The following is a 17,688-nucleotide window of genomic DNA, read 5'->3' as shown; positions in this document are numbered from 1 at the left end:
AATGAATACACTGGTGACTGTTTTTCTAATATGCCCTTTAAATATTTGTCTGACCAGAAGCTGATTTTACCTGCCTTCTGCTAGAATCAACACCTTTTGAATATTTCATGTAGTAGCAGCACAGTCAGCCGTACTATAGAGAAACTTCTTGTCTTCTGATGTTTAGTACCTCAGGGTGTTGCATTGAGAATAACTTGAAACTTTTTTTTCTCCACAGGAAAAACTGGTATCTTCCTGCTCCAGAAATTTCGCCAAGAAGCCCAGTTCAGTTTAAACTTCTGTCCAAGGAGCTGATGCCCAGGAACTCTGTGAGGTTAAGCTTTGAAGTATCTGGTGAGTGACTGAAGCTGCTGGTTTATGATCTGTGTTTATTTTTATGCCCATAATAAATCAGGCTTTGACTCCAGTACTGCAGGTTCCAGTGCCGTTCCCAAGATAGTAAGCCATGTAAGATTAGCATGAATTAATTCAGTTTCATAGCACACTAGAAGCTGTGAGTGGTGTGTTCCAGTTCTTACTTCTGGGACTGGTAACATCGTCTGTCTTGAGTAAGTCTTGATTGTTTTACAGCAGGTTCTTTCTAAGAGTGCATCTTGTAGCATTTTATATGTTAGTATATATCGGACTATATTATATTAATATTGTGAAATGTCCTGTATTCCTCTGTTACATCATCATCTCACTTATCCCGGTGCTTAGCAAAAATTGAAGTATCTTCTGTAGAGAAGACATTTTTATCATGCTTTGGAAGACATGGATAGTAATACAAGGATGACATGCTATTCTGTGGGAAAGCACATGGTTATCCCGCCTCTCCTGTTGATCATGTGGACACACATCTCTGTCCCTGCAGGCCCGAGCCACATGTCCCTGTACGTGCGGCCGCGCGCAGGGTCGGCGCTGTCCCGCTGGTCTCTCGGGGATGGAATGCCGGTTGCCAGCCTGGGGGGAGACTACTTCGTGTTCTACTCCCGTGGGCTGCATGCGGCTCCCTGGCTCTTCTGGGTAGAACTGACGGTGAGTGCTGCTGGAAACCTGGTGATGCCTTGGTCCGCCCTCTTCCCACCATGGCTGCCATTTCCTATGTGAAGAATATTATAGTAAATAAAGCTTTGCTTTATTTGATAGATCTTAATTCTGGTATCCTTCTTTTAGTATGTTGGCTTTATAGATCAGCTCCCATGTATTTTCCATGAGTAGTCTGCCAACCTGACAAACAGCCAAGGCAAAAATATTTTTCTTGTCTCCATGGTCTTTGGTCATAAGTTTGGATTTCTCCTATCTTAACCTCACAGTTCTTGGAAGTTTTATCTTTACTACTGTTATTTCAGAGTTGATTTTTATTATTATGAGGAGTTACCTTCTCCCTTCCCTTCCCTTGTTTCCTTGGTTTTGGGAAATTACAGAGTCCTTGGTGGAAAATTTACTGGTTTTGAAGCTGAAGAGAGTTGTCAAAGCTTTGTTCTCAAAATTCTCTTTTACTTTATTTTCAGTGGGACTCAAGGCTTCCAGCCTTGCAATTTCAGTGGGATTTATGATTTGTCTCCCTACCCTTCTAACTTCCAAAGGAATAACTTTTTGCAGATCTGTATGTTTTTACTACAGGTTTAACAGTGTCTTATCCTTCGAGTGAATATTACAAGTATCTTTGAAAGTTCAGGAAATCCCTTACTCTTTCCTGCACCAGGCAGTCTAAACACAAATAATCCTCAAAGGGTACTTGATAAGGCAGACTGGAGTCTCAAGGGTGACAAGCCTTGCAAGACTGATAGAGTCAAAGCTAGCCAGAAAGGGCTGTATGTCCTCAGGATTTGCAGTAAAAGGATCAGTGTAAATACTGTGTTGGAGTCCATATCTTGATTTGTCAGCAAAACAAACATACAAACATTGAAGTTGGGGCACATGGAAGTTGTGTAACACATCAGAGACACTGTGATCTAAATACCTGTTTACTAGTTAATTTCAGATTGTACTTGTCATGTAGTCAGACTGATACGTTGAAGATAGGAAGTATTTTAACACAGAGGACAAAGAACTGCAGAATGAAGTTTGTTGCAGAGATACTGTGTGTAGGAAAGTGCATCTGAATTGTTCTCATATTGAAAAGTCATGAACAATCATAAAGACTGTGTTGTCCTTTTCTCACTTTCAGGCCCCAGAAAAGCATTCTGATGGAATAGTCTCCCTCGCCATAGCAGCACATTACTTTTTTGGGGAAGATCAAAAGTCACCTCAACTCTATACCTTACTGGAGAGGTTTCCAAACTGGACGTTTTCTTCTGGCTGGTCCTGTACTTACGACCTTTTTGTCTTTTGACAGCAATGCTGCAGGGCTAATAGGGTTATCTCTGATGCAGAATGCTCTTGTGGCAAGCACTTTCTAACAAGATGCCAGAGACTTCAGCAAATTGTGTTTCTTTGGCAGTTTGACTATTTAAAGACTACTGCTATCTTGGGGATATAATGATACTTTTCTGTCAACATGAATGCAGTTCACCTTGGCTCTTCCACTGAAGTAGCAGTTTGGCTCGTAGGTTTCTTAAAATGAAAACTGCACTTGACAAGGTAATATTAGCATAATAAATGGTGGCAATTGTAATGGAAGGGCTTCATGGAATTTATTTTGTTGCTGTGTAAAATACAACCGTACTTCACAGGTACGTGGAGTATCACCTACCAATCCTATCCGTCCTGTTCAAGTCAGATCTGCAGCTAAAAGCAGCTTGTTCCTGTGGGAGCAGGGCAGAGGTGGCGAAGTCCTGAGTGTTACTTTTGTCACTGGATGAAGTCACTGAAAACTGTGATGCTCGTACAGGTTGCATTGAGTCCTTGGCAAATGCGCAACGCAGAGAAATCAATATTATGATGGAATGTTGTAATTGTTTATCCAAATTGTATGTTTCTGTTAAAAAACTTAGTTCTACCCCTTTTCCTGTCTCTTCGGTGTTACGGCATGAGTGGCCAAGTTCAACCTAACTCTACCATCTTGTGGTTTTGTTCCTGTTGGGATCTTTCACTATCAGCACACGTGACTTGCTCTCTCCTATGTAAGAGTGCTAAGTTCCCACTCCTTTATGTGGATGTCTTACAATTAATCGATTCTAAATTTTAAGTTACCTTCCAATTTATTAGAATTGGCTAATTTTGGTATCTCCTCTGGAGAGATTTTTGGTAGTGTAATGGTATTGCACTTGCTAATACATTTTACTATTTCTTAAAATAAGGTTTGCTTTCCATAAGGAAAAGTACCTAAAAGAGTAATCTTAAAAAGATGTCTAATATGTCTGGATTGCTCTTTTATTTTCACAGGATGGATTTTATAAATGACTGTGAGTGTTTTAGAGTATCTTCCAATTTTAATTGACAAGCTTTGAAATCCGAAGCTACTGACCTCTTTTTTTGTACTTACCAGGTTTTTGGGTTTTTTTAGTGCAGTGGTTAGTAGTTAAGGGTAATTTCTGAAATTCAAAGAACTCAGTGTATCTGAAGGAACTTCATGCTTTTTTCCAAATTATGTATAAAAACATTTTGCTGTATCAATACCATGCTACAAATTTTAGTGGTTTTTTCCATCTCACAAGTATTGCCTAATGTCATGCAGAGCAGATTTTGTGCAGGCATCATCATTTAGAGTAGAAATATATGCTGGTAAGTTTGCAGAGCACATGTAAGAAAATGTGGCAGTTAATTTGTGTGAGCTGTGATGGATAACAGCTCTCCAGTCAGGTATTTTTCCTTCGGATTGTTCTGTAATTGTGTGTAATAGTGGAAAGAATCAGTTTCATTGGTTGCAAGGGACATTCACAGAGTGTCAGCTCACTCATGGACTAGGGTAAGAGGTTTAATTACTGTAATCATAATGAACTGGCCATAAGTATCTTAAAACCCATGGGTTTATACATAATGTGCATTAATCATCACTCATTTGATGGTATCTGATTTGAAACTACAATCCCTATGTTAAAGTGCTATTAGTGATTTGAAAATCAGAGTTATGAACTGAAAGTCCTGTGTCTTGAATCTCAACAAATGTGTTGTACTGTACCGTAGCTGATGCACAGCTAGTTAACTAAAGCTGCACTGATACTTGCCATCTTCCTCAGTTTTGATTTTTGTGTTTTGCCTCTGATTTAATGCTTTGAAAGTGCTGTGTGAAGAATTCATACTGGGAGCCAAAAAGACAAAAATGTGTGTTGGCAATTTCTGAAACTTTAAGTGAAGCAATAACTTCAGTCTCAGGATTTAATCCTTGTTAAATAATTTAATTATGAGGTATGTCCGGTGTGTTGCAAATTTCTGTCTTTGTAAATAAAAGCAAAACTTGATTGGTGAAACTTGATTTTTAGCATGATTAAAGGTATATTTGAGTTGTTTTCATTCATTGCAGTAATGTTTTATTTGAGCGTGGAGTAGAAATACTGCTAAGAGGTGCTGGGTTAGACAGCTTGTGTTAGAGCTGTGTGGAAGATAAGCTTGGCCAAAGAATGCAAAAATCATCTGAGTTCAGAAAAGTTTAAATGGGAGTCCTGGCTGGTTTCCTGGAAAGGAGGGTGGTTTTTGAAATAAGATGTGATACAGAGGAGTCACTGATAGCTAAGCTAAGTAATCTTTGCAAAATTGATGGTTGAGACCAGATTTATTGTTGATCACAGAGAGAAAAACAGGATGGAAAAATTTGCTGTTTATGTCCATCTGCTTCCCCATTCAAGTACAAGCAGATTAGTCTTTTGCTACTATGGGTTGTTATTTCTCATAAAAAAGCATTGTGTGTCTTACTCTTTGAAGTGTATAAAATGCAAGCAGCTGGTAACTTTAAGGATACAAGGGCATAGAGTAGAAAAATTACTTACTCTTAGTGGAGGCAGTAAACAGTTGATTAGAATCACCCTATGCTCATCAGAAACAATTTACATCCACAGCAGTTTCTAAATTGCTTTCTTCTTCTCTTCTTCCCTGGTTTTGATGGCTTTGAAAATCTACTGTTCTCTATTAAAATACATATTTCTGAAGCTCTCTGAGTACTAAGCACTTCATCAGTTTAAGCAAAGGAGGCCTCTACTTGTTGTGGTTATACAATGTAGTACATTATTACAGTGTGTCACCATACCTTCAAGATCACCTGTCAAGTAGAAGTATGCATTTGAAGAAAGTGTTGGAATAGGTGCAATGAACAGGAAAATTTCAGCTATCATACACAAACTGACAGACTGTTGAGCTGAGTGGGGCTGTTCTGTGCTAGTAAGACCTGTCTTTAATGTCTGTCAATCTTAGTTGGATTGCAGTCCTCCTGGAAAAACACTAATCAAATAGAGAAGATCTAACAAGTCTGTACAGAGCTAGTTGTAGCAGGTGCGACATAACTGAAGAACATTTCGTCTGCATGGCAGAGCTGTTCCATACTCTTCTCCCTTGAGGGCTAAACCTAATCTGACTTCTGATAATTATCTGGAAGAGGCCTGCAGGATGACCCATCTTAGAACTTGGTATGTGGTCTTGGTAGAGGAGGAAGACATGTGAGTTCAGTAGTAAACCTGCATTCTGTGGTGTCAATTTATGTAACTGTGCCTTCCATTTTGAAGACAAAATATGCATTCTCAACCTTCATGAAAATCCCTTCCAGTCTTAGAGGATAAATTGATCCTAGAAATTAGCCAGGGTTCCCTGGAAGTTCACTGCAGAAGAGGGTCTGTTGGGCTGCAGCACTGTATGGTTCTGTCAAAGCTGTTGGGTGCAGCTTGAGAACAGGCTAAGCATTAAAGGAGAGTCTTGAGCAGGGAGTAGTACAAACCAGATTAGGGAGATCTAGACACTGCTGTCTGTATTTCAAGCAGGATGTCAAGCATGTGGTCCTTAGCAAATGTTTCAGAAATCTGAAAGAATCAGTCTTAAGCAGAAATTTATCTAAAAAGGAACAGTCATTTCAACCTCTTCTGAGAATAGAACAAATAGAAGCTTTAAAGCCAGTAACTATACAGGTGAATTTGAGGAACCATCTTAGAAAGGTGCCCATGCACAATTTATTTGGGGATGTTCTTTTCAGGGGAGGGGTGGCGGTTTGCTCTATTTGGGTGGTTTTGGTTTGTTTAGAGGTTTTTGTTTTGTATTATTTGGGATTCATTCTTCTGTGTTTGTTGGCAGGTTTTGGGGGGCTTGGAATTTTTTGGATAGTAATTTGAATAAATTTAGGAAAGAATAGTTGGGTGCCATGTGTCTGCTGTGTAGTAACTTCAGGCTCCAGCTGTGGGCTTGTGAAGTCGTCTCTCAATGCTCTCTCAGTAAGCATGCCCAAGGAGTTTCCTATTTCAGGGGCCAGGTGATAAATAGAACACTCAACAAGTATCTCTCTTTTCTGTGCCTAAACAATAGGAAGACTTAGGCCACTCACTCTATGCTGCTATTCCTGTCACTGCCTACTGGAGTACTTCAACAGTCTTCAGCTCTAGGAAAGGAAATAAGCTGAGACAGTAAGTTGTTTTTCCCTCCTTCCTTCAGTTGAAGCCAGCTCACCACCCTCAGCAAGTTACCAGTCATCTTTTATAATGTCACAGCTTCTCCTGAGTTTATTATGAAAAGGACCTCTTTGTACAGCTTCTGGTTATATTACGAATTCAGGTATTTCTGCTTACTTAGCAGTGTCTCTTTAACCTGTAGCTTACAGACATTTCAGCTCTAAAACCCTCTGGTTTCTTTGGCCTAAAACACGGTGAGGAAAAACTAGCTTACTTGGCTTGACAAGTGATTGTGAAGAGTTATCTTCAGAAATGCGACTTGCTTCAAGCAGTTTTGCAAGTATACCCAATGTGAAAGGATCTGTTAAATTGGTAGCAAGGAATACAAAGTATTGTTGCTGTTTTTCTGAGACAGTTTTGCACAGGATGAGAAACAGATAAGAAAACTTGATGATACACAAATTGTTGTGAGGGAGGAAATCTGACATCAGCCAGTTTTAGTGAGCTGGATACACAAAGTGAGAAGAGTGTCAACATGTTGGAATTCCATAAAAAGATGCTGATTCTCAACCGGTTAAGCGGCCCATTTTTTCTATCTTCAGTTTACTAGTGGAGATTTGTAGATGACTAAACCTTTTGTGGTGGGTTAACCCTGGTTGGCTGGTGGGTACCTAGCAAACTGCTCTCTGACACCCTCCCCACAGCAGACCAGAAGAAAATAGAATGAGAAAATTAATGGGTTGAGACAGGAACATCACTCACTGGTACCCACAACAGGTGAAACAAACTGGCCTTGGGAAAATTAATCTGTTATCAATTAAAACAGAAATATTATAACAATTGAAACACTTTCCCCCAACCTCCCCTTCCTTTCCAGATTCACTCTTCTACCTTCTCTCCCACAGTGGTGTAGAAGGACTGGGGATGGTCAGTTAAGGGTCAGGTCATGGTCAGTCTGTAACATTGCTTCTCTGCTTCCTTCCTCTCCTCACTATTGCCCTACTCCAGAACAGAGTCCCCTCCATGGGATACAGTCTCTCATAAACTGCTTCAAAGGGGATCCTCCTCTTGCTGGGATGGTCCTTCAGAAAGAGACTGTTCCAGCATGGATCCCATGTGGGCCACAGTTCCTGCCAGAAACCTGCTCTTGCATGGGCTCTTCAAGCTACAAGCTTCCTTCAGGGCTCCTCCATCCACCAGCTTAGTGCGGGCACTCCAAGGCTGCCACTGTGGGAATCTGCTCCAGTGTGCTCCACAATGGGTTGCAGGTGGAGAGGCTCCTTCCCTATCGTCTAAAAGGACTGAGCTGTTGAGCAGTACCACACCAGTAAGATGCTAATAGCAAGACTGTGAGTCTATCCTTTAATGTGTGTGTTTATGTGTACAGAGACACAGGCTGCAGGGAATCCCAGTTCCAGTGCCTGGACTGCCTCCTCCTGCTCCTCGGCATCGCTGCAGGACTGTTCCTCACTCATCTCCCACAGGAGCCTTTATTTATACACTTTATAGAGAGGAGGTACCAGCTTGCCTGACAGGCTTCCCTCAGTCTGTTGGAACTGGCTCCATCTGACACAGCCCTCCTTGTTACCACAACCTTGCCACCTAAACCCAGCACACCTCTTTTCACAGCAGCAGCTGGATGTAACTTCAAAGATTCACTAATAAGGTAAAGATTTGATTCTTCATCCTGTAAAAAACAAGCAATGTGAGTATAAAAAACAATCCTCATCAGGTGGTTTCTTTGAGAACTTTGTCTCTCTAAGATGGCCTACCTGGATGGCTTGAAGTCAGAAATAGTTCTTTTTCACAGGAGTAACTTCAAGTAAAGTTGAATACATTTGTCTTTTAATTACAAGTATAACAGCAGTGAAATCAAAATACAAAATTAGCACGTAAGATTTGCATAGAGATAATTACTACTAAAGAAGTACAAACTTCTAAAATTTCACAACTAAAAAGATTTACCTGCTAAACAACAGTAGCACAGTAGTAAGATATGAATACTAAGAATGTTAATATATCAGTTAATGTATGGTTTTACTTGCACAGATCCAAAACCTGAACAGCAGGAAGCTGACCAGGATGGGCTTGGCTTACATCATTACCACAGAACCACAGAAAAATATTAACTTGAAGCACAGTTTTATTTCTTTTAACATAGATTAAGCAGGTTTCTTTATCATAAAAAAAGCTTTAAGTATTATCCCCTTAAAACAAGAATGAATTTTGACGTCAGGTCACAACAGGCTTGTAGGTATGATAGACATTATCTGTAACCAGTAGCTACAATGCAGAGTAAGCTTAATGCTGGGACTCAGACCAGGTTTCTTTCCTCTAACTTCAGTATCAGTTTCAACTCTTAAAATGAAGTTCAAGTTGCATTCATTAATAGCTCCAGCTTTCCAAGTAATACTCGCAATTATTGCACTTGTACTGGTTGTGTTGGCTAGTAAAGCCATTCTAAAGCAACAGTTTTAATATTTGTACATTTTAAAGCACTAGATCTTATCTACAAAGGAAATAAAGATGATGAAACCACAATTTATTTAAAACTTAATTGTGAATAGTCTTAATTTCCAGAGTTTAAATGGATGTTCCTTTAGTAACTACACTAGAAAAGCAAAAGATGCTGTAACTATCCTACTATGACTAGTTTGGTCCAGGTCAGTAATCAAGTGATGTTATAAAAAATAAACTAATTTATCGTGTATAAAATGAGTAATGTTGCATTTTTGTTCAGATTGCACAGTACAAACAAGCTAATATCTAAATTAATACTGTTACAGGTAGTTATTACATAGGGACAGCAGCTAGAAAAAATAAGTACCTCAAAGCAACAGACTTCTGCAGCCAGCTTTCCATAACATTGTATGAAAGTTAAATATGTTTTAGTCAGAAGTATGCATATTATAAAATGTTTGAAAAATGTTTAAGTATGAGCTGTTAAACTAGTTTTCCATAGCAAGAGTATATGATGATTATTTACATTTTAAAAATCCATTTATCAGAAAAGAATTTACAATGAAATAAATAACCTTCAGCAGTCCCTTAGCCCAACTACAAGATCTGTTAAGTGGCAGTAAAAAACAGGTAAGCCACCTTGTGTCAATGTTAGGTCAGTAAAGTATGCCTCATCCAGAAAGAAGTGCAACTCTGCTTTAACTTTACTAGTCATCTAGAGACATGCAAATACATATAGGTACCTCCAAATATGGTACAATCTTGAGTATTTGTACAAGATTATTCACAAAAACATACAATATATTTTACAGTCCTTTACTACAAAATATTGGTATCAAACCAATCTGAACTGCATTGATCAGACATTTATTAGGCAGGCAAGCTGCAAAGAAAACAGTTTTTATATTTAATCCCCTCTTCGCCTTTTAAACTCAAGCAAGATGTAAGTAGTTTCTTCGGAACGTGTTGGTGATGTAAAGGTACTGATGAACATTGGCTGAATCTGTCTCCATGTGTATTCACAGTCTCTCCAACACTATTTAAAGTATCAAAATGTAAAGCTGCAGTCTGACAATTTCATCAAAAAAGAATCATGCCTATTTTTGAAATTATTAGATGAAACTGATGTTTAGTTATCCCCACTAAAAATTCCAAAGATTGAAATATTAAAAAACCAAAACAAAATTTAAAAAGAGTTCAAATCCAAAGCATGGAAGCAGATCTAAGAGCTGGTTTGCTTCCTTTCACACCTGATGCTTGGGAAGTTGTTCACCTTCCACTTAAGACACAACACAGTCATAACTGCCTTCTTGGAATGAATCCTCATCCTCTGTCTTAGCCTTGTCTTCTTCATGTCTGCTTGCACTGCTGCTGCCAGCATCACTCTGAGGATTAGTGCCATGGCTAGATGAAGTCCTGCTTTCCTCAGCTCTTGGGTTCACTTGTTCAGGAACCTTAGAAGGATTCACTGGCTGAAACGCTTCTGGTTGTACTTGCTCTTCTACTATTTCATTTAGTTTCTGGATCTGTGGTTTGATGATATTTAGAAATGGCTTGTACCCAGGGCTAGGAAGAGAATGGGATACAACACCATGAGCAAATTAAAATTAGTACTTCTGTCATGTGCCTGAAAAGCAGAAATGTTTTTAAATAAAGAGAAGAAGGCAATCCTAATCAAACAATAAAAGTTGGAAAGCTGGTTGCTTTGGGTTTGGTTTGGTTTCTGTTTTGTTCTTTTTTTCCCAGTTTGATTACAACTCTCTGAAGTGAGGTTTCAGCTAAGGCTAAGATAACTCGAAGTTGCTTTTTAGGTAACAAACTATCTACAGCTGGAGTGAATATGAAGGTAGAAAGGCATACTTACCAATCTGTAGAAGCCCACTTCTCAACAGCATCTAGGCCAGTCTTGATATTCTGACAGATTTCTCCATCAATATCAGAGGACTGCATGATACTGAAAACCTGGTTGATAACTGAAGATTCTCTGAGAATAAGGCCTATGACAACACACCAATCCAGACAACCTGCTTCCATGAAGATATGTAGCAAGTACCTATAGGGAAAAAAGTCCATTTATTTTTCTACTCCAAAGACAAAAGTTGCACCGTGATTGTGTGGATTGAGAATTGCTGGCATGCAGCATTAGGAGAAAGAAACAGTCTCAAAGGCACACGTGTCATTACTTACCGCAGCTGCACCTGTGACTTGTGTGGCCCTTTACTGGCCAGTTCTAGGGAGAGCTGCTCAAGCTCTGACTGAGTTAAACTGAGACTGGAGAAGTTTTCATCCACCATGGTCCAGTCTCCATCCACCATAGAACTTGTTTCAGTCAGGTCTGTTGCTGAACCAATGCTGCATTCATCACCTATCAAAAACACTCAGAAACATAAGGGAAAAGAGAAACTACTTACTTTAGTAAGATTCAGAATTTCTGAACTACTTCCTATAAAAATTGACAAACAGTAATGCTTTACGGTGTATCACAGTTACTTCAGGCGTATTGTCCATCCTGCTTCACCATTCTTCTTGTCACACTGTATGGTAGAACTATTGTTACAGGAATGCAATACTTTTTCTATCTAGTAAAAATAATTCAGGAGAATTAGTATCAGTACAGGATCCTAGATATGTGTTGGCAACCATCATAAAAACACCAATACAGTGTCTTGCATACTACAGTCCTAGAATTAAGTCTAGGGAAGGTTACTGTCTGACTAAAATTCTGCTTTCTTAACCTTTGTTAAAATGAAGTTCCAATATCAAATTCTTTTCTCCATACAAAACCATGAAGATTTTGAATGCTTTGTAATGTAAATATTTACCTGCCCAAATTACAAGGAAGAAGTATTTCTAGTAAAAACATGAAGAGCACATGCAGTAACAAAATTTTCAAAGGAACAGTAACATCAAAGCTAAAACCATTACAGTGGTGAGCCATGAAGGCAGTTACCCTGAGAACAATTTCCATATTAAAGCATATGCATCTTTTCTTGGAAAATGTTTAGGAAGTCAAAAGGTTATATGATTATCTTCTTGTCCATGAATACCAGTGCTGGATTAGTAATTTGTGAAATCATTATTAGAATTCAGCTTGCACTGTTTTAAAGACTATTAATTTAGTTTCTTTAGAAATAAACGGCTTCAAAATGCGTACCAAAGTCCATTGGACTCAAAGGTCTTCATCCAGCTCAGAAAAAAACCCTGATATACTTGTTTATAGAAAGAGCAGTAGTGGCAGACAGCAGTAAAATCAGTGCAATGAAAAGAGATATTAATTTTCTTGCAGTCTCCAGATTTAAAAAACAAGAGAAACAGGAGTGAAAATAAAATGACAGTGTCCAAGCTGACAGAGAGTATCTCCAAATGCTCTGAATCTCACAGAAGGCTCTACAGTCTTAAAGAGATCGTAGCTCTTTAAGAGATCTTTGCCCTAATAGAGCGGAAATCACATGATTTAGATAATGTTGAAAATGTTGCTCTATGCTCAAGGACAAGAGGAAGTATAAAATATTTTTTAAAAAAAATTAAATTTAAAAAAGACTTGAATGGCCTGACAAACTTTTCCATCTCCTTCTATGTTCATAAAAAATATATAAAAAGTAAAACTTCTTTTTCTATTTTAATAAGCTGATCATACATTACAGCTTTTAAAAAGCAATTTAAATAAAGCCATAGGAAAAAATACAACTATATGGGTCTCTAATTTCCTCAACTTCCTCAATAAGTAATGTATCTAGTATCATTCTTAAGAAACCCAAAAGCACAAAGTTCATGCAATTAGAGCTGTTCCAACCCCTGCAAGAGGCTGATCCATGCAAGAGACAAAGAAAAAAAACCCTAAAATGTAGGACACTTCCTAGCCAGACTGAAAAAATACTGAACTTCAAGTTATCACAACAGACCAAATATGTACTTCATATTCTACTTCAGGTACGTAGAGGTATACAACATGGGCATTATCTTTCTGTTGTAAAAATTTCAGTTCACTTTTCATTAAGCCCTTTTTTTTTCCCCTGAATTTTCCTTATCAGCAGTTGAGAAGCAACAATACAGCACTAACACGCAAGTATCAAAATATAAGCACACACTTCACATTTTTCCAATGAGCAGATAGAAGGAAGAGTGACTAACCTTTGCTTAGCAAAGGAGAAAGGAATGCATCTTGCAAGTGTGGTCCATGGGATGAAACAGTGTCAATTTCTCTCTGCGAAGAGCTGATAGTACCAAGCCAGCTGCGACTGCGAGGGGTGTTTGAAACCCCTGTGTCCACTTCCATGTTTACAAAGGTGTCTGCAGACTGAGATTTTAGCAGTTGCTCCCCCATAGCTAAAAAAAAAAAAAAAATCAAAACACATCATAGAAGTGTAAGTATCATGTAAGTATCCAAAAGGAAATTGAGATAGTTTTCTTCAGGAATTTCAGGAGGCTAAAACTTGCATCTAAGTCAATATTCAGGGGACCAATGAAACACAAGGGAATGCAGCAAGTTTAGGTATTTTGGGAATTTATGATCAGCTTTTTATGTGACCCCTGGCATAAAAGAAGTATCATGTGATAAAGTGGTCAGAATCAACAGAAGTAAATAATGATGCTGCAACTAAGAAGAGGGAGACTCGGCAGCCAATGTCAACCTTGCCATATGGAGATAAGGTAGCAAGTGTCAACTTTGCTGTAAGTAGATAAGGTGAAGAGATCAGTAACATAAAGGAGGTTTACAGCAAAGTCTTCAAAGTTCTCACCTTCTAACATAAAGTAAATTTCAAATATTAGGAACACTGCTTTTTAATTTTAAAAAAGTGAATTAATACCTCATCTAGAAACTACAGAATAATATGATTTTAGTAATTTTCTGCAGCAGAATTTCCACTGCAGCAATTTCCACGTTCAGTTCAACATCTGCACATCTGATACCCAATTCAGTGCACCTAAGAAAGCAAGAGATTTCAACAGAAATAATAATCACACAAGAGATACTCTCTATGCTAAACAGAATCTCTTCAAAAAATACACCCTGTGTGAGAAAGCTGTGCAGGTGGCATGCCTCAGCCTGTTCTTATCTTGGCTGAACAGAAGCAGAACAGACAGAGATTCACAGATGTAGCACTGCAGGAGGGAAATCTAGCACATATCAAACTCAGATGTTACTGTACCTGTCTTATACTTTCCATTCTTGAAAGGTGAATTAATGGACGAAGCTGGTATAACTGGAAATGGCCAGAGGAAATCCTTGTGTAGCTTTTTCAAAGCACACACAAAATCCTCCACGCGGGCAGCTCTGGCTCGCTCCTTGCACAACCAGCCGATCAGCTCGAAGCCTAACTGTGCAGCAAAGCAGCCAAGGTCTTTCAGCTTGATCTCCTCCAGCAGACGCCGAGCATGCCGCCAGAGCATCATGTCAATGTACATGTTCTCAGCACAGTCGCTGTCTTTACTCCACCTGCACACACAGCACAGAACAGCCACATGAACACTAATAAAGCAGAGTTGCAAAGGCTGTTGGCCACAACTGCAGAACTCTGAGTGACCAGAATAGTAGAAGGGGGGCTTTCTATATAACAGCAAAAGCAGTTTCCATCATTCCTTGCTGTTTATCTTCTCTAAAAGATCCCACTGTCTCAACAGGTAGGTGAAATAATGGATTTAAGTTACAACAGCAGCAGTATTTACAGAGCATTAAATTATCAGCAATGCAGAAAAAAAGTAAAGTAAGAGAGATAAAATGTAGATGACACTGCAAAGTTTAGAGAACTAGTCAAGTATTGGTCTAGAACTCTTCCTATCCAAACCTTTAAGATACTCTCTATTAAAAATTACTGATTCAGAGGATTTGAATTTATACTAGGATTGTTTTAAAAAAATGTATGGGGAAACAAGCCAAAGCAAAGGTAATAATGAATTTTAGTTCAGTACTACTTCTGGACTGTAATACCTATCAATATCAAGTTTGCATACAGCAGCTTTAGAGGGGCTCATACCAAGGCATAAAAGGCTCTATTTGTAGCTTGGAAACATGCTGCTAGATCAAGATGCGCATAGGAGCACAGCACATTGTACACTGTGATGCTGCAAGCTGTTCAAAATGTATTTTTCAGCAAAAAAGATCCTTTAAATATGGGGCATGTGGTCTCACGAGCTACTTCAATTACTACACATGTAATGTGTACCACATCCAGTGGTTTCAGAGTCTTTTGGTCAGCAATATCTCTGTAAGCGTGCCTCTGTATACATACAAACACACATACATATATTTACATGTGTGAGAACATATTCTCCCAAGAATGTTATGAGACGCAAACAATACGAAAGTTGTGAAATGACAAATGCAAAACATACAGAAGGAGATTACGACAAATCTATCATATAATTTATTTCTATAACTTAAATTGGTAAGTTAGTACTGTAGTACCTAACAAAGTGGGGAAGAAGACATTACCTTTTCCCAGATGGGCCAGAGGGCATACTCAGCGTTTTTGTCAAATTAAATTTGCTATGGAGATTTTCTGCTGATTGGGATAAACTAATGCTGCGATGCCTGAAGAACTCAAAACCACCACTTGAACTAGGTTCCTAAAACCAAGAAAACAAAAACATACATTCAAAGGACCAAACATGAAGATTAATCATACAAGGCTTGATGCACAGTATTTACTTTTCTCATCACAAACCTGAGCTGTTGGTGTAGCTGGGGGTGTTTCTGTTTCTCCAGAGCCAATGGCTTTAAGAAATCTAATCATATGACGACAGAGATCCCACTTCCCCTGCTCTAAGGCAGTATTAAACAGGAGGGTAGCATGTTGTCTGCTAACTGCTGGAACTTCCATATTCTGCAAGCAACAAAGCATAATTAGGTGATTTGCTTTTACTGTAGAGAATCAGAAGTTCTATTAAATCAAGCCACACTGTGTCACATTCAAGTATACCAAAGATTACAAACAGCAAATTTCTTGCTAGTATTTTCCTATTTAAAGCAGTAAACTAACTACTTACACTGCATAATCTTACCACCCTTCATAACCGGACATAATATCAACAGAAAACCATTAAATTAAAAATCTGTTGAATATGCACAACTTTGATAGGACATTATTTTTAAAATACTGCAATGTTAGTAAATATCAGCAGTCTTGCAATGTATTTGGTGCCATTACCTGTAGGATAATAAGGTAAGAGGCAGCTGTGTCCAAGTCCTGGGCCATTAAGCACTCTTCAAATAAGTCCTTCGGGTTTCCAACAGCAGCAAAAAGGTAATTCCACAGGGCATATTCTGTCTTCCTAGCACAATGAACAACTGTCTGCAGGAAGAGGGGGAATTCTGTAATGAACTTCGCCACAGTGGGAAGGAGAGGGTCGGGAATGGGTTCCCGCGAGGTAGCTTCTTCTTCCAGCACTTCATGAAGCATCAGTTCTAGTACATGAGGAAAGTATGGTAATGTGGCACAGGAGTGGGCCAAAAGCAAGGCTTGTTCACCGAGGTTCCTAACCAAGAGCTGGCGTAAAATGTGATGGAGGTAGATCTGAGAGGTTCTCTCAACAATGGAGAAAGGAAAGAGAACCTCTAAGTGTTCTCTAGCACTGGTTTGAGTGTATAAACAGTCATAGAGCACAGTGTCATTAACAGCACCAAGAACCAAGGCATCTTCAAACAAAACAGCCAATGGGTATATGTTGATGTGGAAAGGCAGCATGATCCGTCTTGACAGAAAGGAATGCGGTTTTCGATGATCTCTGGGAAACAGGGGAAGCCAGACTTTCATACCTGCCCCACCACAGCTGAGCCACAGAGCCTCCAATAAGTGGCGTTTCTGTTTGTTAATTCTGCAAGTAGTCCATACATTTTCAACAGATTGGGCAAGGACAACTGGAGCACAAAAAGGCAGCTATGTAAAATGAAAAATAAAAAATTAAAAATCAATACTCCTTTTATTTTTACCCTATTCACAAGAACTCTACTTTTCAGCTAAGAACTACTCTCTTCAAACATATTATTCTTCTATCAAAGAAGAAATAAATCTGCTTCTCCCTTAACTGTACCCCTAGCATGTGACAAAAGACCACTTAATACTTATATTAACTCTAGACATTTCTTTAATTTTTTTTAACCTCCTTAATACTTAGTCAGGAAGCAGAGGGATGAGAATAAAGGTGAAAAATAAAAACCTGCTCTATGCTTCTTCAGTAAGTCCAACCTAGAACTGACAAATCTTTATCTGAACTTTCCAGATTTCACTCTCCCAAAGTGCTTGTTTCACACAGAATTGATGGTTTTCATCATCCCAGAAGAATTGAAAAGTTCAGTAATTGATTTCTATTGTTGTTATTTCCAAGAACTTTGTAAACATACTCTGCAAAAAATGGTAATGTTCCATAAACATACAGAACAGTTTTAGACAGACAGAGGTTTTCTGTTATTGGCGCATACCAAATTTTGGGCAGTATCTTTACTCTTAAAGCTTGTCTACTTCATTTCAATGTAAGTAGCAAACACAGTGAGCAAACGCTAATGTACTTCCAGCTAACAATTCAGTCTGTAAGTGTAGATACTGTGTTGCTTATAGCCCTATTTTCTTTATATCTGGACCATTCTCTCCCACAGCTTCTTCAATTACTGACATCTTTGAAGCCATACGCAGTACTCCACATATATTTACTTACATGCTTTCTTTGATTAGGATTATTATCTTTATCTCGTATCTGGGGTCCAGATCGATCCCTTTGCAACATGATGAGTTGTCCTGCTAAGTTAAGCATAATACTTTCAGCTTCACAAGCCTACGGATAG

The 17,688-nt window shown here is 38.6% G+C and overlaps 2 protein-coding genes across 5 annotated transcripts in view; one reads left to right on the top strand and one right to left on the bottom strand.

Moving 5' to 3' along the window:
- Positions 1-4,377, top strand: part of ERMP1 (endoplasmic reticulum metallopeptidase 1) — a gene marked incomplete at its 5' end in the record, with an annotated part of 65,590 nt that extends 61,213 nt beyond the window's left edge. For both annotated transcript variants that reach the window (XM_082301457.1, XM_082301456.1), the window contains 3 exons: positions 218-333; positions 854-1,017; positions 2,153-4,377. In XM_082301457.1, coding sequence (XP_082157583.1) covers positions 218-333; positions 854-1,017; positions 2,153-2,317 — 445 coding nt within the window. In that variant the 3' untranslated portion in view covers positions 2,318-4,377. The remainder of the gene's footprint in view (positions 1-217; positions 334-853; positions 1,018-2,152) is intronic.
- A 4,061-nt stretch (positions 4,378-8,438) lies between these two features.
- RIC1 (RIC1 homolog, RAB6A GEF complex partner 1) overlaps positions 8,439-17,688 on the bottom strand; it is a 49,573-nt gene continuing 40,323 nt past the window's right edge. For all 3 annotated transcript variants that reach the window (XM_082302143.1, XM_082302145.1, XM_082302144.1), the window contains exons 18-26: positions 17,562-17,678; positions 16,058-16,786; positions 15,575-15,733; positions 15,343-15,476; positions 14,060-14,346; positions 13,041-13,235; positions 11,097-11,274; positions 10,774-10,962; positions 8,439-10,475 (exon numbers count right to left, since the gene is read on the bottom strand). In XM_082302143.1, the coding sequence (XP_082158269.1) occupies positions 10,190-10,475; positions 10,774-10,962; positions 11,097-11,274; positions 13,041-13,235; positions 14,060-14,346; positions 15,343-15,476; positions 15,575-15,733; positions 16,058-16,786; positions 17,562-17,678 (2,274 nt within the window). In that variant the 3' untranslated portion in view covers positions 8,439-10,189. The remainder of the gene's footprint in view (positions 10,476-10,773; positions 10,963-11,096; positions 11,275-13,040; positions 13,236-14,059; positions 14,347-15,342; positions 15,477-15,574; positions 15,734-16,057; positions 16,787-17,561; positions 17,679-17,688) is intronic.

Source organism: Coloeus monedula, assembly GCF_965178545.1.
Source record: "Coloeus monedula genome assembly, chromosome: Z".
In the NCBI taxonomy this organism is placed as follows: Eukaryota; Metazoa; Chordata; class Aves; order Passeriformes; family Corvidae; genus Coloeus; species Coloeus monedula.
Note: the sequence above shows the minus strand (reverse complement) of the source record. Positions and strands in the feature narration are given on the sequence as shown.